This window comes from Palaemon carinicauda, chromosome 40 (assembly GCF_036898095.1).
Source record: "Palaemon carinicauda isolate YSFRI2023 chromosome 40, ASM3689809v2, whole genome shotgun sequence".
NCBI lineage: Eukaryota > Metazoa > Arthropoda > Malacostraca > Decapoda > Palaemonidae > Palaemon > Palaemon carinicauda.
The window spans coordinates 21477367-21496296 of record NC_090764.1 but is presented as its reverse complement, the minus strand read 5'-3'; the positions used below and the strand labels follow the sequence as shown (position 1 = coordinate 21496296).

The following is an 18930-nucleotide window of genomic DNA, read 5'->3' as shown; positions in this document are numbered from 1 at the left end:
TAAGCTCCGCAACCCACAGGTGGCACAGAACTACAAGGAGGCCTGCGAACAATACCTCGCAGACCCTGTGGGTCAGGCCACTGTTGAGCACCACTGGACCACCCTCAGAAACGCCATGGTCCGTGCCGCGGAGGAAACACTAGGCTACACCACCAAGAAACGGCAGGATTGGTTTGATGAGAATGATGCTACCATCTCTCTTCTCATTGAAACCAAACGACAAGCACGCCTGACTTTGGAAAACCAACCAACAGCAGCTAACAAATGTGCTCACAAGGTGGCTGAAGCTGGTTGCCAGAGAGGTATCCGTGAAGCCCAGAACATCTGGTGGCAAAGAAAAGCTGCAGAAATACAGAGTTTCGCTGACCAACGTGACCTGCGCAGATTCTATGCAGCAACAAAGGAAATATTCGGTCCCACACGGTCATCAGTGGGCAGCCTGAAGGACGCGGATGGAGCCACAACCATCACCGACAGCGAGGGCATCCTGGCCAGGTGGAAGTCTCACTTTGAGAACCTCCTCAATGACCAAGCAGACACCCCAGACGATCTCCTGCGAATGACCCCGCAGCATCCCGTCCGTCACTGGATGGCACTACCACCCTCCATCCATGACTTCAACAAGGCCCTGCAGCGCATGAAGCCCGGCAAAGCCCCAGGGCCAGACAACATCCCGTTGGAGCTCCTCACTCACGGTGGCCCCGGCTTGAGGAACCGTTTGATGCTCCTTATACTGAAAATATGGGAGACCAAGACCCCCCCAGTGACTTCCGCGATGCAAACATCACTACCATCTTCAAGAAGGGAGACAGGGAGAACTGTAACAACTACCGGGGAATATCACTACTAAGTATCGCGAATAAGATTTTCGCTCGGATTCTCCTTGACCGCCTCCTTATTCTCGCAGAAGACGTCCTGCCAGAGTCCCAGTGCGGCTTTCGACCTTCCCGCGGGACCATAGACATGATCTTCTGTGCGCGACAACTACAAGAGAAGAGCCTCGAACAACAACAGCCCATAATGTTCATCTTCTGGGATTTGAAAAAGGCCTTCGACAAAATACCTCGACCTGCCATGTGGGCTGTCCTCAAAAGATATGGCTGCCCACCCGATTTTGTCAAGCTGGTGCGTGCCCTCCATGACGGAATGGTTGGGAGAGTCTGCCACCAGAACTCTCTTTCAGACCCATTCCCCATCAACGGCGGCCTGAAGCAGGGCTGTGTTCTGGCCCCGACGTGTTTCTCGCTATACACCGCAGCAATGCTCAACGAGATTCCTCCAGACACACCCTCAGTCGACCTACGTTTCCGCATGGATGGAGGCGCTTTCAACCTCGCTAGACTCCGCACCAGAACCAAGACCACCTTGTGTGCAGTGCGAGAACTGCAGTATGCTGATGACAATGCCACCCCAGCTCAGACGGCAGAGGACCTGCAGTCGTTAGCTGATGCATACAACTCTGCCTACGAACGTTTTGGGATGCAAGTCAACTCAGACAAAACCAAGACCCTCGTCCAACATCCACCAGGACTTATGCTCCCCAACTTCAATACCACAGTGAATGACCAACCGTTAGAACAGGTGGACCAGTTCTCCTACCTAGGAAGCATCCTAACATCAACTCCCACAAGCAAAAAGGACGTGGAGAACAGGATCAGGGCAGCCCACTCCGCCTTTGGCCGACTCAACTGCCGCGTATTTAACAACCACGCACTGACAATAACCACCAAAATAATGGTGTTCAGGGCAGTAGTCCTCTCCACGCTCCTGTATGCATGTGAAACATGGACGCTATATAAAAACGATATTAAAAACCTAGAACGCTTCCAACAAATGAAACTGAGGCAGATCTTGAAAATCCCCTGGGAGAGCCACACCACCAACATTGAAGTCTTAGAACGTGCCTCGCTGACCAGCGTGGAGGCCACCATCATCCACCACCGCCTCCGCTGGATAGGACACGTGCATAGGATGGATCCATCTAGGCTCCCAAAGAAAATATTCCACGGAGAACTGACCCAGGGCACCAGACCACGAGGAGCCCCGAAAATGCGCTATAAAGATCAACTAAAGCGCACCCTGGCTCTAACTGACATCGATCCTTCCTCATGGGAAGAAACAGCCAGGGACAGGAAAACCTGGAGGAGTACAGTACACCATGGCACCGTGGACTTCGAGGAGAGGAGGAGACAAAATGAGGAGGCTAGGAGGAGGAGGAGAGAGCGATTAGAACAGCCCCGCCCACCACCTACCCTCCCTTGTGAACACTGTCCGCGACTCTTCCACCACAGACTAGGACTTAACAGCCACATCAGGCATAAGCACCCACCCCACAGATAGGAGGCTGATGGCTGACGACAGAACCCAATACTCGGACACGAGTGGGCGCCGACGACGACGACGATACCCTTACCTCAACTATTCTCAAACTTTCAAGACATTTTTTTATACATAAACTGCACTGCCTAATAGACCAAATTGCCTGCTTAACATGACAAAATGACAGAAGGCCACAATCTAAGTTTAAATATTACATGTACAGTACCAACATTGGTCAAGAAGGTAACAAAGAATTGCATGAAACATCATTCACAACCTATTTCCAGGATCAGGCATTAACTACCGCACTGCAATTGTTCAATGGCTACTTTCTACTTGGTAAGCAGCTCTTCAAGAAGAAAGATTATTTCCTTTCCTCACTGGGCTATTATACCCATTTGAGCCCTTGCACTTATAGCAAACTAGGGTTGCAGCTTAGCTAATAATAACAATAATAATAATAATAATAATAATACCTTACTAGAGGCCTAAGTGCTAAATTAAGTTTCTGAATTTTACAAATGTTTTCTGTAACTTCTATCACAAAAATTACTGAAAAAGTTGCTTTTGAAATCATAAGATCTGTTAGGTAAGGAGAACTGACTTACTTTTACTAAGATACTTCAGAAACAAGGAGCTCCTGTACCTTTATAAGTAGCACAACAAGAACCTTACTGTCTTCATATTCTCTAGTTTATATCATTTATTATGGTACTATCAACTGAAAAGTTGAAATAACATACAACAGCACTCAATTCAACACTGCACGGAATATGCTCAAGTAGTCTGTTGGGTCTAAATGGTGAACGATACATAAAAATATCTGTACTCTGTTGGATCTAAATGGTAAATTATATATAAAAATATATATCTATGATCAATAATTTTTCTTAGCTGGCAAGTCAATTACTAATATACTTTATTTAACTCTTCGCATGGATACCAAGTCACAGTGGAAAAGATGTACTTCATGACTTTTAAGTTGTTAAACTATTCATATGGAGAGAAGTAAAAAAACTACTTACGTATCCCATAGAAACGGCTATAAAATAAACCTTCGTCAAGGCAAAAATCAAGGAAATGGAGGAAACTGATGTATCTGAAACCATATCACAATCCAATCTGTTATTCTACCTGACATTTCAGAAGAGAATGAGCTGCCAAACAAAATCTGCTAGATTGATTCTGAATAGACAAGTCATAGACGTAGTATAGAGATAAAAAAAGCAAACACACAGGTTTTAACAAAGGAGGACAATATTATTCTGATTTAAAACCCTAACAAAAGTAGAGTTTCAAATTAGGATGTAAAACTTCAAAGTGCCATGCTTTAGAGGGATGATATTTCTGTAACTCTCAAACATTTGAACAACCAGTAATGCAACATGTTACAAAGGCTTTATTTGGGGCTTTTAACATCATGCTAGATCAAAAAGTTTCCATTCCACATGTAATATAAAGAACAGAAACAAACGGCAGGAAAGAAATCTAAATAAACAAACAAGCGAATTTGGCCATCAATAGATCTATCGTATAAATGTTGAAAGTACTAACACCCACCCCCCCAAAAAAAAGCATTGTATTACTGTAGAATATTTAAATAAAAATAAAGTTAAATTCATAAACTTTAAATATCCAAATCAGAACAATGAAAACTGTACTTAACCATCAAACATTTCTAATAACCGCCAATACTAACTACTAAACACGATGAAGGAAACAGAGCCAATAACAGTATATGGAAGACACTTGCATACTAAATGTATCAATTACTTGAACTACCATCTAAAGCACTTAACCAGCAACAACCCTCTATCCACTATATACAAATTACAATGATGTACATGCAAGCTAACTTCATCTTTCAAAAGACTAAGTTTCATTTTAAAGTAGTTGGTGATTACTACATTTTGTATGTAAAGTATATTAATGAACTTCACCATCTGGTTATTTTAGACGTCAAGGTTCTACTGGTTGTGTTCTCTGGTTATTAGCTAAAAAGTTTTTACCTACATAGCAATTAGAAGACGGTTTTCATGCTCGCTATCCACTTCCTTTCAACTTTAAGATTGATTGATTGATTGATTTAAAGTTTTCAGGCATCCTGACATCTGAGGTCATTGATGGCAACTTTAAGAACAAGAGGATTATATTTTCTCATTAGCTATCATTTCATTGGGGTATTATTTCCTGCATCATTAGGTATAAATAATGTTACACTTTGTAATTACATTATTAATCAGATACATATATTTTTTTCACTTTCCTTCATTACAACGAAAACTTGCTTCTTTCTAATTTTTGGGTGGGATAATTTGCAATTGTCATGAATACTAAACGTATCATTACTTCTGATGTCGACCATAATTTTATTAGATTTCTTTAGATTTAATGCCAAACCCAATTACGCTTAACCCTTTTACCCCCAGGCTATTTGGAAATTTCCAACCCTTAACCCCCAAGGGGTTATTTTTTTCCCAGCACATTTTGCAGTATATTTTTTTTTAAATTGCTCTAACAGCCTTAATTTTTCTCATAGAGAGGTCAGGTTGGTCTCATTCTCTTGGAAAATGCCTGAATTTTCTCAAAAAATTATAAAAAATATGAAGAAAAAAAAATGTTATAGCATTTTTTTGCAAGGACGTACCGGTACGTCCATGGGGGTAAAGGGATGGCTTTTGTGAAACGTACCAGTACGTCCTTTGGGGGTAAAAGGGTTAATAGTCAATAGCTAATCACGTCCTTTATTTTCACAATATATTTATTGTAGGTTTTGTGTTCTAGTTCTAGAAGGGTTTCTGTACCCTGAATGTTGCGATTTCCTAAAAGGGCAGTTTTTGTAACTTTACTACTAATCATGCCACGCATATTTGCCTTCCAAGAAATCCTACTCCCTTGCCAGGGGCATACCTCTATGGTAAGTGTCCCAGTCAGGTGTGTTAAGCCCTTTTTCCCCTGTCAGATGGGCAGTGATTGGCTGCCTAACATATGTTTCTAGACCCAAACTATCTTTGCTATTGAGTATCCTACTTGGAGTTTTTTTTCTGTCCAGACCAACTACGGGTTCATCATTGTTTCTGATGATAGTGAAGGCACCTTTCATATGATCACGTTTCAAGGCTCATCTTCACATTTTACTTGACCTCAACTATTCAGTCCACACCTCCTCCTCCTGTGCTTACAGCCTGGCATATGATAAGTCTTTACTCTTCATATGGTTAACTCAAAGATACAACCATCTCTACCCCTATTCCTTCATTATTAATTAAGACATGAAACTAACTGATCCTCTATCTTCTACACAATTGACTACCAAGATCCCGACCTACACAAAGTTTACCTAAACTTCAACTAAAAGAACAAAGACACGCTTCTTTTCTACATCCCTTACAGCTGAGAATGACAAGGTGGGCCTTTGATATCTGATCACTCCAGTAAAAACATGACAACTCCACCTGGGAAGTAACGGTCACCCTATCAGCCAAGGAAGTAGGATAACCAACTGCGCATCCTCAGACAGCCCTTCTACCAGTAAGGATATGCCTCCAGAAAAATTGGAGATTTTGGCTGGCTAATGAGTACACATTAAAAATATCATCAATCTGGCAACACTTGAATTGCCAATGTATTTCATAAACCATATAATTAAAGCTGCATTATCATATAAAAAACTTGCAAAAACCATTATAGAATAAAGTGTTTCATCGGTATCATACAAAACTTAATATGATCCCTTTAAGTTATTTATAAGCAAACCTAAATTAAAAATAACTATTCAAAGGCGTATCTTCACATGCTTTTTCCTTGACTATGGTGAGAGTGAGAACGGGTGTAAGAAATGAGTTAGCAGCTAGAGTGGATATGAATGTGTTGAGGTGATTTGGCCATGTTGAGAGAATGGAAAATGGCTGTCTGCTAAAGAAGGTGATGAATGCAAGAGTTGATGGGAGAAGTACAAGAGGAAGGCCAAGGTTTGGGTGGATGGATGGAGTGAAGGAAGCTCTGAGTGATAGGAGGATAGATGTGCTAGAAATAGGAATGAATAGCGAGCGATTGTGACGCAGTTCCGGTAGGCCCTGCTGCTGCCTCCGATGCCTTAGATGACCGCGGAGGTAGCAGCAGTAGGGGATTCAGCATTATGAAGCTTCATCTGTGGTGGATAATGTGGGAGGGTGGGCTTTGGCACCCTAGCAGTACCAGCTGAACTCGGTTGAGTCCCTTGTTAGGCTGGGAGGAACGTAGAGAGTAGAGGTCCCCTTTTTTGTTTTGTTTCATTTGTTGATGTCGGCTAACCCCCAAAATTGGGGGAAGTGCCTTGGTATATGTATGTATGTATAATTGCAAGTAAATGTTTAAAAAATATTTAAATAAAGAAACTAATAAATTGGACTTCCTTCTTATTCTCTTTCAAAGCCTATATTATTCTAAAAAGATCAGTTAATTCCTTATTTTCCTCAATTCTTGTTTCAACAGAACATGGCTCAATTGAGGGCATTAAATTGCTATCCCCTCATCAACTACATTTGAACAATTTATTCTGAAGAAATCTTATCCCGCGAGAGAAAATGTACAGTATATGGAATTATATTGTGATTGATATATCTCCTCATAAGAGTCCGAGTATCTTGCAAATCTAACATTACTATCATTAACCCTTTTACCCCCAGGCTATTTGGAAATTTCCAACCCTTAACCCCCAAGGGGTTATTTTTTTCCCAGCACATTTTGAAGTATATTTTTTTTAAATTGCTCTAACAGCCTTAATTTTTCTCATAGAGAGGTCAGGTTGGTCTCATTCTCTTGGAAAATGCCTGAATTTTCTCAAAAAATTATCAAAAATATGCAAAAAAAAAATTTTTATAGCCTTTTTTTGCAAGGACGTACCGGTACGTCCATGGGGGTAAAGGGATGGCTTTTGTGAAACGTACCAGTACGTCCTTTGGGGGTAAAAGGGTTAAAAGAGAATATAACTTCATAATTTTACAAGACTACAATGGGCAAACTTCACATTGTTAAAAATATGAAAGAAAATCCTAATTATCTAAAAGCACGCATTTGCCTGGAGACGCAATAGCAATAATACTAATAACTATTATAAAAAGTAACTAATATGGGTTTATAAAAAATACTCCTAAAATTATTCGTACTATAGTACATCTCAAGGGCAATATAATTATTAAATATCTGGCGACAGCCTTTATAACTGATGTCAATATTTCAAATTGGCTCCCAAGTCATCCTTTTAATGCTGTTCATGTCTATTTTTCATCTAGTTATTCATGTACATGAACAACTGAGAAACTAAATTACCTAAGGACCTAATAACCATTTGCAAACCTAAAGACCTACTCAATGTAACTTCTACAGTACTGTAAAGTTATACATTATCTAACAAATATTGATGAGCTTGCAATGTACTACATAAGTATCCTTTCAATACCTATGAATCCACCATTTTTAGGAAATATAAAGGCTTCATGAACATACAGTAACAATGGATGAAAATAACTTTAAGGTCTCATACTGTATTCCACTAAATAAGGCTAAATACACGAGCTATATTAACCCCTAAATTTTTCAAGTATTGCATCAGGTTAAAAACATGCACAACTTTCTACAGAATGCAGATCTCGGATACAGTACAGTATTAACCTGACAAGACTAACCTAAGGTAGAAACAATCACAAGGTGAATTGATTGTCGGACAAAAACAATACCATGCCACTTACAATTTTTTTTCTAAATCCGCTATCTTCAGGTTACTGCGTCAAAGGTTGGCTTTATCTACTTACTGATAATAAAGCTCACGTGTGGTACTTCAGTATTCAGTCAAACAACATGCAGACTAACTTCTTCTAATACCAAAATTTAATCTAAAAGACACTTGAAACTCTTTGGAAACCTCTTTTAAATCAATCAAATTAATTCATATACTATGTACTAATATAACTAACCTCAAAATACAGGCCCTGTATATACTACAAACTAAAAAAAAAAAATTACTTAGCTGTTTAACCCCATAAACTAGCCATCCAAATGTACTGTGCATACTTCAAAATTTACAACAAAACTTTCATGGCTGTACCAATGAATGGGATCATACAATAAGAAAATGAAACTATGTTAAGGAGAGAGTAACAAACTCACTAGCAACCAACAAATTCTATTTGAGTTTAGAAGCTTACAACCTTCAAAACTAGCGTAACAATACATCACGTCACCTAAATTATTTTACATTTTCAAAAAGATCAAAGAAATAACACTAGTACTCAATGTAAGATCTGCCCATAAACTACCTTTCAAATAACACAATGTGATGAGGAATGCACTGAAATGATGATTTAGAACATTGTTAGCAGATGATATTAAAAAAATATGGACACTAATATGGATTTGAATATGACAGAGAAAATTAATTGTTAATAATATGGATTTGAATATGACAGAGAAACTTAATTGTTACTAAAACCTATTTTACCCAAAAACTTGAGGGGGCTTATTTACTGAAAGAAACTGAAGAGAAAGTAAGAAACTCAACAGTGTAGCACAAATATCCTGTTCATATTGCACAAAGATTTAACATCTATGATATTATTAATGTAAAGATGTTCTGGGCTTTTCTTTAATAAGTGAAGAACAGAGACTACACATTTCTAGAGATTTGCAACAAGTAGCAACGGAAAGCGCTATATTCATCCCTCTCCTACTTCTTTTAGACATTGAATGGTAGGAAGGAAAAGTTACAATAAGGGAAATAACCAACAGAAATGAACGAACAAAATTTCAATTATATAAGGTTATGCAATAAGTGGAAAATTAGAGATTTAGGAAAGCTAAACATACAACAGAATATATAGTATAGATACCTAAAGGTTATCCAAAAGATTGACAAACAAGCAGAAAGCCATACAGAAATTTAAGACTATATTGCTCTAAAAATTGAAAAGAATGAACATATTACAAATGAGTAAAGATAAAGTGCTAAATATTTCACAATGTTGCAACTAATATCCCCAAAAGAGGAGTACTGTACAGCTAAAGCAGCAATCAAGAAATTGCAAGTTCTAAAAAACAAAATAATACCATTGGTGGACTTGGAGCCAGATAAGTGCATAAGTACAAGAGATTCTACTTTCACTATATGCATTTTGTCAATGCATTCTCTCTCACATTAAGAATAAATATCAATAGCAAAATTCAATGAAGTTAAAAAAATTTGCTCTCACAATCTTCCCACCAGATGAGATCATGGTGGTGGGTAGATGGAGATGGTTTGAGCATGCTCTTAACCCTCCCCAAAAGAACTTTGTTCACCCAAATTTCAACTGGGCTTCACAAAGCACTAGAAGAGTTGGAAGACCCGGGCCTACATGGCTGAGGACTATGAAGCGTGAAGTAGAAGATGATGAATGGAGAAGTATTGATTTAAAAAGCTCAAGATAGAGACGACTGGCGAAATCTAACCGAGACCCTATGAGTCAATAGGCCTAGGAAGATGATGATGAATCTTCCCACCAACAACATTTTCCCTTCTAACATGTTTCATATGTACTAGTTAATTCCTCCGGATTGACTCCTCAGCCCCTTTTAACAAATCCCATTATTTCCAATGGTCCTAGAACAATACCAAACTTCACCTTCTCAAGTGCAATCTAACCATTCATAGATGTCATATTTTGTATTGGCTGAACTGGCAAACTGATTGATCATTCCAAAACAAATTTCAGTTAAGAATCTTTCATCCCTCATGCAAAAGTATTATTCTCTTTAGACTGTAAGGCATTTTCTATCATTCCTCATAACCTTTGCTCCTCCCTATCCCAAACTAAAATTCTGATCCACTTCCTTCCCTCCTATGTTTCCGCCTTTGTTCACACAACCTGCCTCTTAGCCTCTCCTTATCTACTGCCAGTGCTGTACTTTGATAGAGATTAAATATCTTTTACATTCAATAGATCATTATACAAGTTCCAATAATATATCCTCGCCCTCAATTCAATCTCCTAGATATTCCACCACATTTCTGCAGCATTTTATAATTTGTCTTTTTGTAGTTTCTGACTTGCCCCTTCTACTTGCAACTGCCATTTATTTTTCTCAATTCCTTCAATCATGCTGATGTAATATATATATATATATAATAAAAAAAAACTTTAAAAAATCCTCATAATTTAAATAAAAGAAAATTTTGAAAGAGGAATGAATGACAATGTTACATACAATATGGTAAAAAAAATGTGACTCTCTTACAGACATGGCGCGATCTCTGAGTCCCTAAAGCAATGGTATGATGGCATTATGTTTCCAACAGTTCAACTACCTAACTGGAAAGCTCTATACCGCATGGCAATGTGTTGTTATCGCCCGATCGTGACCATATTAACTCTAAAATCCAGATCCCCACATCGTCTATAAACAGCATATGAACAATCTTGACAACAAGTATTATTATGTACAAGGTCTGGTTATTTTATCTTAAAAAGTTCTATCCATGTTTATTAAGTAAATCAAACAGTAAAACAGGTTAGTCTTATTGTTTCCCAGAGTTTGGGGAAAAAAAAATCATCAAAACTAACTTGAGTAAAGTATTTTTCTTAATTTTCTCAAGAGAAAAGTATACCAAAGCAGATTAATACACTACCCAAAGCTAACAGACCAGTCAATTACCCAAAATTAAGACAGACTTCTCAGAATAATAATAACAATATTTACAATGTAGACTGTTAATGACCCAAATTGTAGCAACCCATTCCAAGGAGCAATTCTAAGATGTTATATGTTTAGAAAGATAGCTGCCTCAGTGGCATTTATCTTGTAGTTGAGTGATTCAGAAGCTTAACTAAAATATAAATCCCACTGAGGCGGACATCATTCTCAACGTAACTTGCTTAAAAGAGGGTCTTCTTCCAAGACATTTGATGTTTTTCGGATTCTAGGTGTGAAGCTGGTCACATCAGAAGAGCTCGTATACAGAGAGAAGGAATGAATGTGCAAAATTTTTCACTGCTGGGGGAAAGGAGGACCACTCAGCACCTTCCACAGAACAATAAGGCTTTTAACAAATTAAAATAAGAGAGTCAAATGATTTAGTCTACTGCCAGGGGCTTCTTTCCTTCTTTCTCCTAAAAATTGTCAAAGTAATTTTAAGTCAACTAAAGATTAGTTACAATTCTAATCAAAGTGCTATAAAGGATTCAACTTCGGAAGTTTAAACTTTCTGTAAATTCCATTATGTTGAACAAGTTAATATGTCTCGTTTATTGTCTATATATGACTTATCTATTTTAACGTTGTTACTGGTTAAAATATTTCATATTACTTAGCCCTATATTTAATTTATTTGCTATTTCCTGATTTTCTTTCCTAACCGCACTGCTTTCCTTGTTGGAGCCCTTGGGCTTGTAGCATTCTGCTTTTCCAACCAGGGTTATAGCCTGGATACTAGTAGCAGTTATAATAATAATAATAATAATAATAATAATAATAACAATATAATAATTGAAATTAGAAAATAGCAAAAACTGGCAATTTTGATAAAGTCTAATTGTGGACAACGAGAATTTTCAAAACGATACACTTTACATGTGTTTAAGTAGCAAATATGGGTACAAAATGTGACCAACTTCATACAAATTTCCAAAAAATCTAGAACATGTTAAAAGTATAAACCTTTCAAGTCAAGTTCAAAATTATGCTATATCTACAAGAATTATACCTGTCAAGATATGTTGACTAATAAATCCTGAACTAAAGTGGTTCTACACATTAAGTATGTAGAACGGTTAACGTTTGGAAGAACTATCTTTTTCTGTTCCAAAGTACCAGGAAATAACTAGCTAGGTCTTAGTTACATAAGACAACCACCTAATTAGTACCGTATAATTATATCAGAAAATAACACCAAAGATAAAGTGTACCTACTACGGAATGCGAATAAATCAACCACAAAAAGGAAAACTGAAATGAGTTTTTTACTCTGTGTTAGTCTGAAATCTTTAAAATCAAAGCATACTACCTTCTCAGGTGGTCTCTTGCTCGAACCTGACTTGTGACTAAAGTGCGGTGCTTGGCCAATACAAAACATAATACAGTCCACTTTGTATTTTTACCGGAAAAAAAATTTCCTAGGTGTTATACTCCTGACATCTTTAAATTGAAAATGTGAATGTGGTGTCCAAAAAAATTTGAAAACTTGCCTGATGCAAATAGCCATGTGCATGTATATACAGTTACACTGTAGTTTCAATCACTTTATGAAGTTATAAATAAATAACCCTTTTACCCCCAGGCTCTTTGGAAATTTCCAACCCTTAACCCCCAAGGGGTTATTTTTTCCCCAGCACATTTTGCAGTATATATTTTTTTAAATTGCTCTAACAGCCTTAATTTTTCTCATAGAGAGGTCAGGTTGGTCTCATTCTCTTGGAAAATGCCTGAATTTTTTCTAAAAATTATCAAAAATATGAAAAAAATAAAAATTTTATAACATTTTTTTGCAAGGACGTACCGGTACGTCCATGGGGGTAAAGGGATGAGTTTTGTGAAACGTACCAGTACGTCCTTTGGGGGTAAAAGGGTTAAGAATTAGTCATTTTTTCATAATTGAGAGTTCAACAAAAATATGATGCATCTTATAGGAAAATACTATAATAGTTCAAAACAGCCAATTTACCACTACAGGAATAACACTCAACCAAGGAAATCAGTAGATCCCGTGTTTTTAAGCCAGAGGGCTAAATAACTTAATTTTGAAATTCTATTCACTTTGCCTAAACTTTGCCAATGATACACTATAGGTTATTCAAATTGTATACAGTATATGCCATGCTCTTTCTTTCCTGGGAATAAAATGTGAGGGAACATATAAAAATAATAAAACTATACAGAAGTTAAATAAGAATAGACATGCAAGCTAAATCTGACAAAGAAAAAAAAATAACAAACAGAAAGAAATACTTAAAGCTAAGAGCACGTCTGACGTCAACTTACGACGGAAGCATCAGCATGCCGATGGTATTATACGAGTTGTAGAAGAAGGATTCGTATAGTTCGAAAAGTGGTCTCCAGTCTAAAACCACTTCACCTGGAGTCAGCAATTCTTTCTTTCTGAAAATTAAAAACAAATCCTTAGGTAAACGGTAGTAACTAACACACACACTTCCTATAAATCTTTAAAAAATCTATACTAACCCTTTTACCCCCAGGCTATTTGGAAATTTCCAACCCTTAACCCCCAAAGGGTTATTTTTTTCCCAGCACATTTTGCAGTATATTTTTTTTAAATTGCTCTAACAGCCTTAATTTTTGTCAGAGAGAGGTCAGGTTGGTCTCATTCTCTTGGAAAATGCCTGAATTTTCTCAAACAATTATTAAAAATATGAAAAAAAAAATTTTTACAGCATTTTTTTGCAAGGACGTACAGGTACGTCCATGGGAGTAAAGGGATGAGTTTTGTGAAACGTACCAGTACGTCCTTTGGGGGTAAAAGGGTTAAAAAATCTATACTAAAAGTCACCTAATCTTTTTAACCGCAAGGAAAAACTACGAATGAATATTTTACAAAATGAGGTTCTGTTTATGTACGAGTAAAATACTTACTTCAAGAGTATTGTCAGCATCTGAGCAAATTTGGCAGTGACCCAAAATTCCTGGTTGAGAGTAACGCACAACTCGTAAAGTAACTTGACAAAGAGAATGTGATCCTCTTTGGACATGCATACTCCATAAAGCTTCACATATCTGCAAAAAACAAATACAGCAATTATACTACGCTACAAAAACATTTGAGTAATATATATATATTATACTATACATAATATATACTATATACAGTATATATATAAATATATATTACTTTTCAATGAGATTATGAAAAATAAAATGCCAATTTCTCTATTAAGAAAAGTATTAAATCAGATGGTCCTATCAATAACAACTTAGGCATCAGAAACTTGGAGTCTTATTATCAATATTCATGCTGTAAAATGGATAAATCACAAGATAACCAATTGGAAAAATATATACTTTCATGTACTTGGCTATGAAGCAACGCATCACAAATTTACCATAAATTGTGTAAGTGCCTTAACTATGTCAGTTATTGAATGTTAATGGAAAAAAAGTAAGGTAAAGCACATAATAGCTTGAGATAAGGACACTGCCTCCTAAATTAGGTTAGGTAGGAAACCTTAGGTTAAGTTACATTCCTGCACTTACCTCCCTGATGGAATACAGTATGCTTTTCCAGCGGTGAAAATACATCTGGATTTGCAAATTGCAGCAAGATTCTAAATCCTTGAGAAAATGGGATAATAAGAAGGAAATTAATTTTGCTTGCAATCATTTGTAGCAAGAAGGAATCTTTCGCTAGCTATCAGTATGTTTCCAACCAAAATTATACAAGAGATTTTGCAAAAGGATCATTAAGGGGATATGGAGGAGCCTTTGAAGATCAGCGGCCAGATCCTCCTGCGTGCATAGAAAATGAGAATTTTCTTTCCATTCGTAAGACGTGGCCAGTGTACTACAAAGCTGTGTCCGTTGTTCAGCAAAACCTCTGGGGTTGTGGTGGCCAATGTAACGTCCTTGACTGGTGAACGCCAGACTGGGGTTTGAGTTCAGCCCAAACTCTTTAGTTCTTTTGGTCATTGCAACCTCACCATACTTGTGAGCTAAGGATGGGGGGGGTTTGGGGGAGCCTATAGGTCTATCAGTAGCCATTGCCTGGCCCTCCTTGGTCTTAGCTCGGGTGGAGAGGCGGCTTGGGCGCTGATCATATGGCCAGTCTCTAGGGCATTGGGTTTTATTATAGTTACGTACGAGGAAAACTTTTCTATTAAAAAGTAACTTCCTATAGAAAAAAGCCAGTTTCCTTCGAAAATTAAACTTATTTTTAGCGTAAATAAATACTTAATGAAATATACATATCTATATCCGCCGATAATGGAGGACCCCCAGTGGGAACCCGGGGTTTTGGGAGGGAAAAAAATACTGGGAAAATGGTATATAATGGTAAGACAAACCTTTTCTTCTCGATAAATTATTTTCTTGGATGTATAATAAATCCATGGAAAACTGCACATATTATCTATACTGTATCCTATGCAGTACTACTGGTATATTTTTCAATTGTTTGTTGACATTGTACGGATTGGTTGTATTCTCTCCCGTTCGTTCGTATGTACATACCAGTTTTAGAACTTCTGCGCATAAACCCCGGCCCCCTTTATTTTGACCAACAGGATTACTCATTTTCTTATAAACCCTCCTCAATTTTACCCGTGACATTCAAGTATTCTACTTGATCTGACCCTTCTTGTACAGTATGTACCCCTTCTTTTATGTAATACACACATGGACATATTACGTTTTACCCAAGGATTACTCATTTTCTAATAAACCCTCATCACTTTTAGCCGCGACATTCGTGTATTCTACTTGATCTGCTTCTTCATATACCGTATGTACCCATTTTTCATGCAATACCAACATGGACATATTACGTTTTACCCAAACCATTCTTCTAATACCGTATGTTTATGCAATACCCCCGTGGACATATTTTTTACGTAAGTCATTCAAGTATACTACGAGACTTGACCCCCTAATATTGTTTTTATGTATTCGGTGATGCAATACCCACCTGTATATTTCTCTTTGTCTCCATACTCCTTTCAAATGTTTTCTCCCTTATCACAACCAGTTTTCACATAAATACTTGCTCTGAATAAGTTTCCCATGTAAGTTCATTCAAGTTTACTTTATAGACTTTGTGCTTTTTCCGTTAACAAATAACACCCATCCGTATGGAAAGTTGCCACAGGAGGGGTAATATTTCCCATCCCCCTTTCTTATCACTTCAAGTATAGTACTAGCATCAGTCCTTTCTCATTCCTTTTTCCTGTATTAAGCCTTTGTCCATATTCTACTGTTTACATGTACTATTATGGAAATTTCTATAGAAACATGTAATGGTTATAATTAACTATACCTAGAAGAGGCAGGGAAGTTTCATGGAAATTACCCAGCTTTCGACGCCCCGATCATAAAGTAAGTCATTACCTTTACTTTACATTTAAATCACCTGGATAGTATATGCAGTTCACTATTAAAGTTATATTGATGTTAGCGTGAGCACCTCAACATTACCGCTTGCCAGTACATATGGAGCGTGATGCTTTTGTTTTTCGGCGAGCGAAGCGCGCCTACTGCGGAACAAAAACCATTACATTTAGGGTAAAACAATGTTAGCGTTCGCAGCTCAACAATATCGCTTGCCAGTACATATGGAGCTTGATGTTTTTATTTTTCACGAGCGAAGCGAGCGCACGGAGAAGCAAGATCCATCAAGTTTGGGGTAAATCATTTTGAACAGAAAATATATGCTTTACCGAAGTAAATAATGTGATTTCATCGAATTTGACTTCATTTCAATCATTAGTTTTAGAGTGTGTAGTGGGGAATGAAGTAGTCGAACTGGTTTTGTTTGTTTGTTTACGGTTGAAATGAAGGTCAAATTCGGTTAAATCACATCATTCCCTACAGGAAAACATATTTTCTGTTTGAAATGTTTCCCGTCCGTAAATATAAGTTTACCACCTTTGTCCTGCTTGATAGAGCAATGTCACTATCCCTTACCTCTGCCATTCATGAGCGGTCTTAAACCAAGAACACCACCTAACTTAAACTTCCCCACCTAACCTAAAAAGTGCTGTGTCATTACGTCTCCGGCCAAACACCCTTACATTGACGTATTCTTAGCTTTCCCTGTTTTATTCGTAACCCGTTTCACTCCTAGCAAGGTAAGGAAGTTATGGGTTAAGGCTTTCATCATACATATCAGTGGCCGCTATCATACATACAGCCCGGCATAACATACAGCCCGATATAAATGCATGTATCGTCATATAAGCTGGTGGTATAAGTATTAACAATTGCCAATAAACCTAGTTGTTCAATTAGAATATTAAATGACAACACATTATGTAATTTAAGTATCCTTGATAATTTATTTATAACAATCAATCTGATTACTATTATTATTAGCTAAGCTACAACCCTAGTTGGAAAAGCAGGATGCTATAAGCCCAGAGGCCCCAACAGGGAAAATAGCCCAGTTGGGGAAAAGAAAAAAGGAAAATAGAATATTTCAAGAAGAGTGACAACATTGAAATAAATATCTCCAACCCAGTCCCTTAGGTAAAGTTTCTTACCGTGACAGCCTGGCTACCCAATGGATGCATCCTGGCCTGATGTCGTGCAGTATTACAGCCTTGGAGAGATTTTCTTTAATTTCCTTCAATTGTCCTAAAACCTCGGGTCCCAAGTCCTCCCCGTATGGTAAAAGCTTGTTGTAAATGACGTATTTCTGAGGCATGAAGCCCAGATTTAGTTCGTCGTCCTTCATGACGTCTCAGGACGCAGTACACTTATAACTCCAGAGTCACTTTATCATTAGACGCAGGACGCAGTACACTTATAACTCCGGAGTCACTTTGATTATCATTAGACGCGCTTTAAGAGAACACTCGACTAAAAACTTCGCACTTTCACGATGATTAGTGATCGTTGACCGCTGCCATGTTGTTTACGTCACTTCTCTTCTTCTTCTTCTTCTACGTATGATTTGCAGAAATCCCGGGGCTCTCTTGGCACCGTTCTCTTTTAGGGGTTCTCTCTCACTTGGGGAGCTTGTGATATGTATAAATGCGTTGTACACCAAAGCTCTCCTTGTGACATCGCACGAGAGTCTGTCCCTCTCTTTTATTCTTCTCCTGCACTTCTCTTTCTCCCTTTTTCCTTATTCTTTCCCATCCCGAGTACCTGCCTTCGGGCTATAAACTGGATTGTATCCAGGGGTACTCATTCTCTCCCCATATTCTCCCCTTCCCTATTCTTATCCTTATCTCCTTGTGCCTAACAAAGAGTATTCAAGACTAAAGTTTAAAAAAGAAATGTAGTCATGAAAACAAAGATGCTGAGGCGTAGTATGTTTTGGAGGTGAAGACGCATATACATAAAGCGGGACTGTGGGTTTTATCTTTCCTCGTAACTACTGTGAAAGCAAATCGAAACTACAGTTTACATTCGACAGCCATTGGTGTTATATAAACCAAATCATCTTTAAATTATTATTTGTTTGCAATAAGTTTTTCGGGTTTCACGACATATGCTATAATCGCTTCAGTATGCCCACAATACATAAACGTTCTTTAAGCAGACGACGCTCAGCTGTTTTCGCTCATGTCAAAAGGTTGCGTTCATTTTCAAAATTAACTCTACAAAACATCGACATCAAGTGACAAATCATTTGTTGTTGTTGATGTTGTTACTGATGCTGCTGCTGCTGCTGTTGTCATTGTAGTGGTTACCTAAATAACTTTTTTTTTTATCTTTTATCATGAAAATACAATTACATTTTATCAACACATTATTTTTCTTTTATAAAAAATATTCATTTACAAATTATACTTTACATTTTTGTATATACATTATGATATCTATTATAAAATGAAAAATTTACAATTTTATTGCCAATGAGAATCAAATGAATCCATCTGATCAACGCTTACCAAAATGAAATTATTTTATTCTAATTATCAGTAGTCCTAC

At 37.4% G+C, this 18930-nt stretch overlaps 1 protein-coding gene and 1 long non-coding RNA gene across 3 annotated transcripts in view; one reads left to right on the top strand and one right to left on the bottom strand.

The window, feature by feature from the left end:
• Positions 1–18055, bottom strand: part of LOC137631596 (proteasome activator complex subunit 4-like) — a 103822-nt gene extending 85767 nt beyond the window's left edge. The window contains exons 1-3 of one of the 2 annotated variants that reach the window (XM_068363464.1): positions 17532–18055; positions 13918–14058; positions 13309–13425 (exon numbers count right to left, since the gene is read on the bottom strand). In XM_068363464.1, the coding sequence (XP_068219565.1) occupies positions 13309–13425; positions 13918–14058; positions 17532–17725 (452 nt within the window). In that variant the 5' untranslated portion in view covers positions 17726–18055. The remainder of the gene's footprint in view (positions 1–13308; positions 13426–13917; positions 14059–17531) is intronic. The other variant, XM_068363463.1, reaches the window with a different exon arrangement.
• The window catches only part of LOC137631600 (uncharacterized), a 49970-nt gene continuing 44630 nt past the window's right edge, over positions 13591–18930 (top strand). The window contains exon 1 of the long non-coding RNA XR_011041914.1: positions 13591–13641. This is a non-coding gene — a long non-coding RNA (uncharacterized lncRNA). The remainder of the gene's footprint in view (positions 13642–18930) is intronic.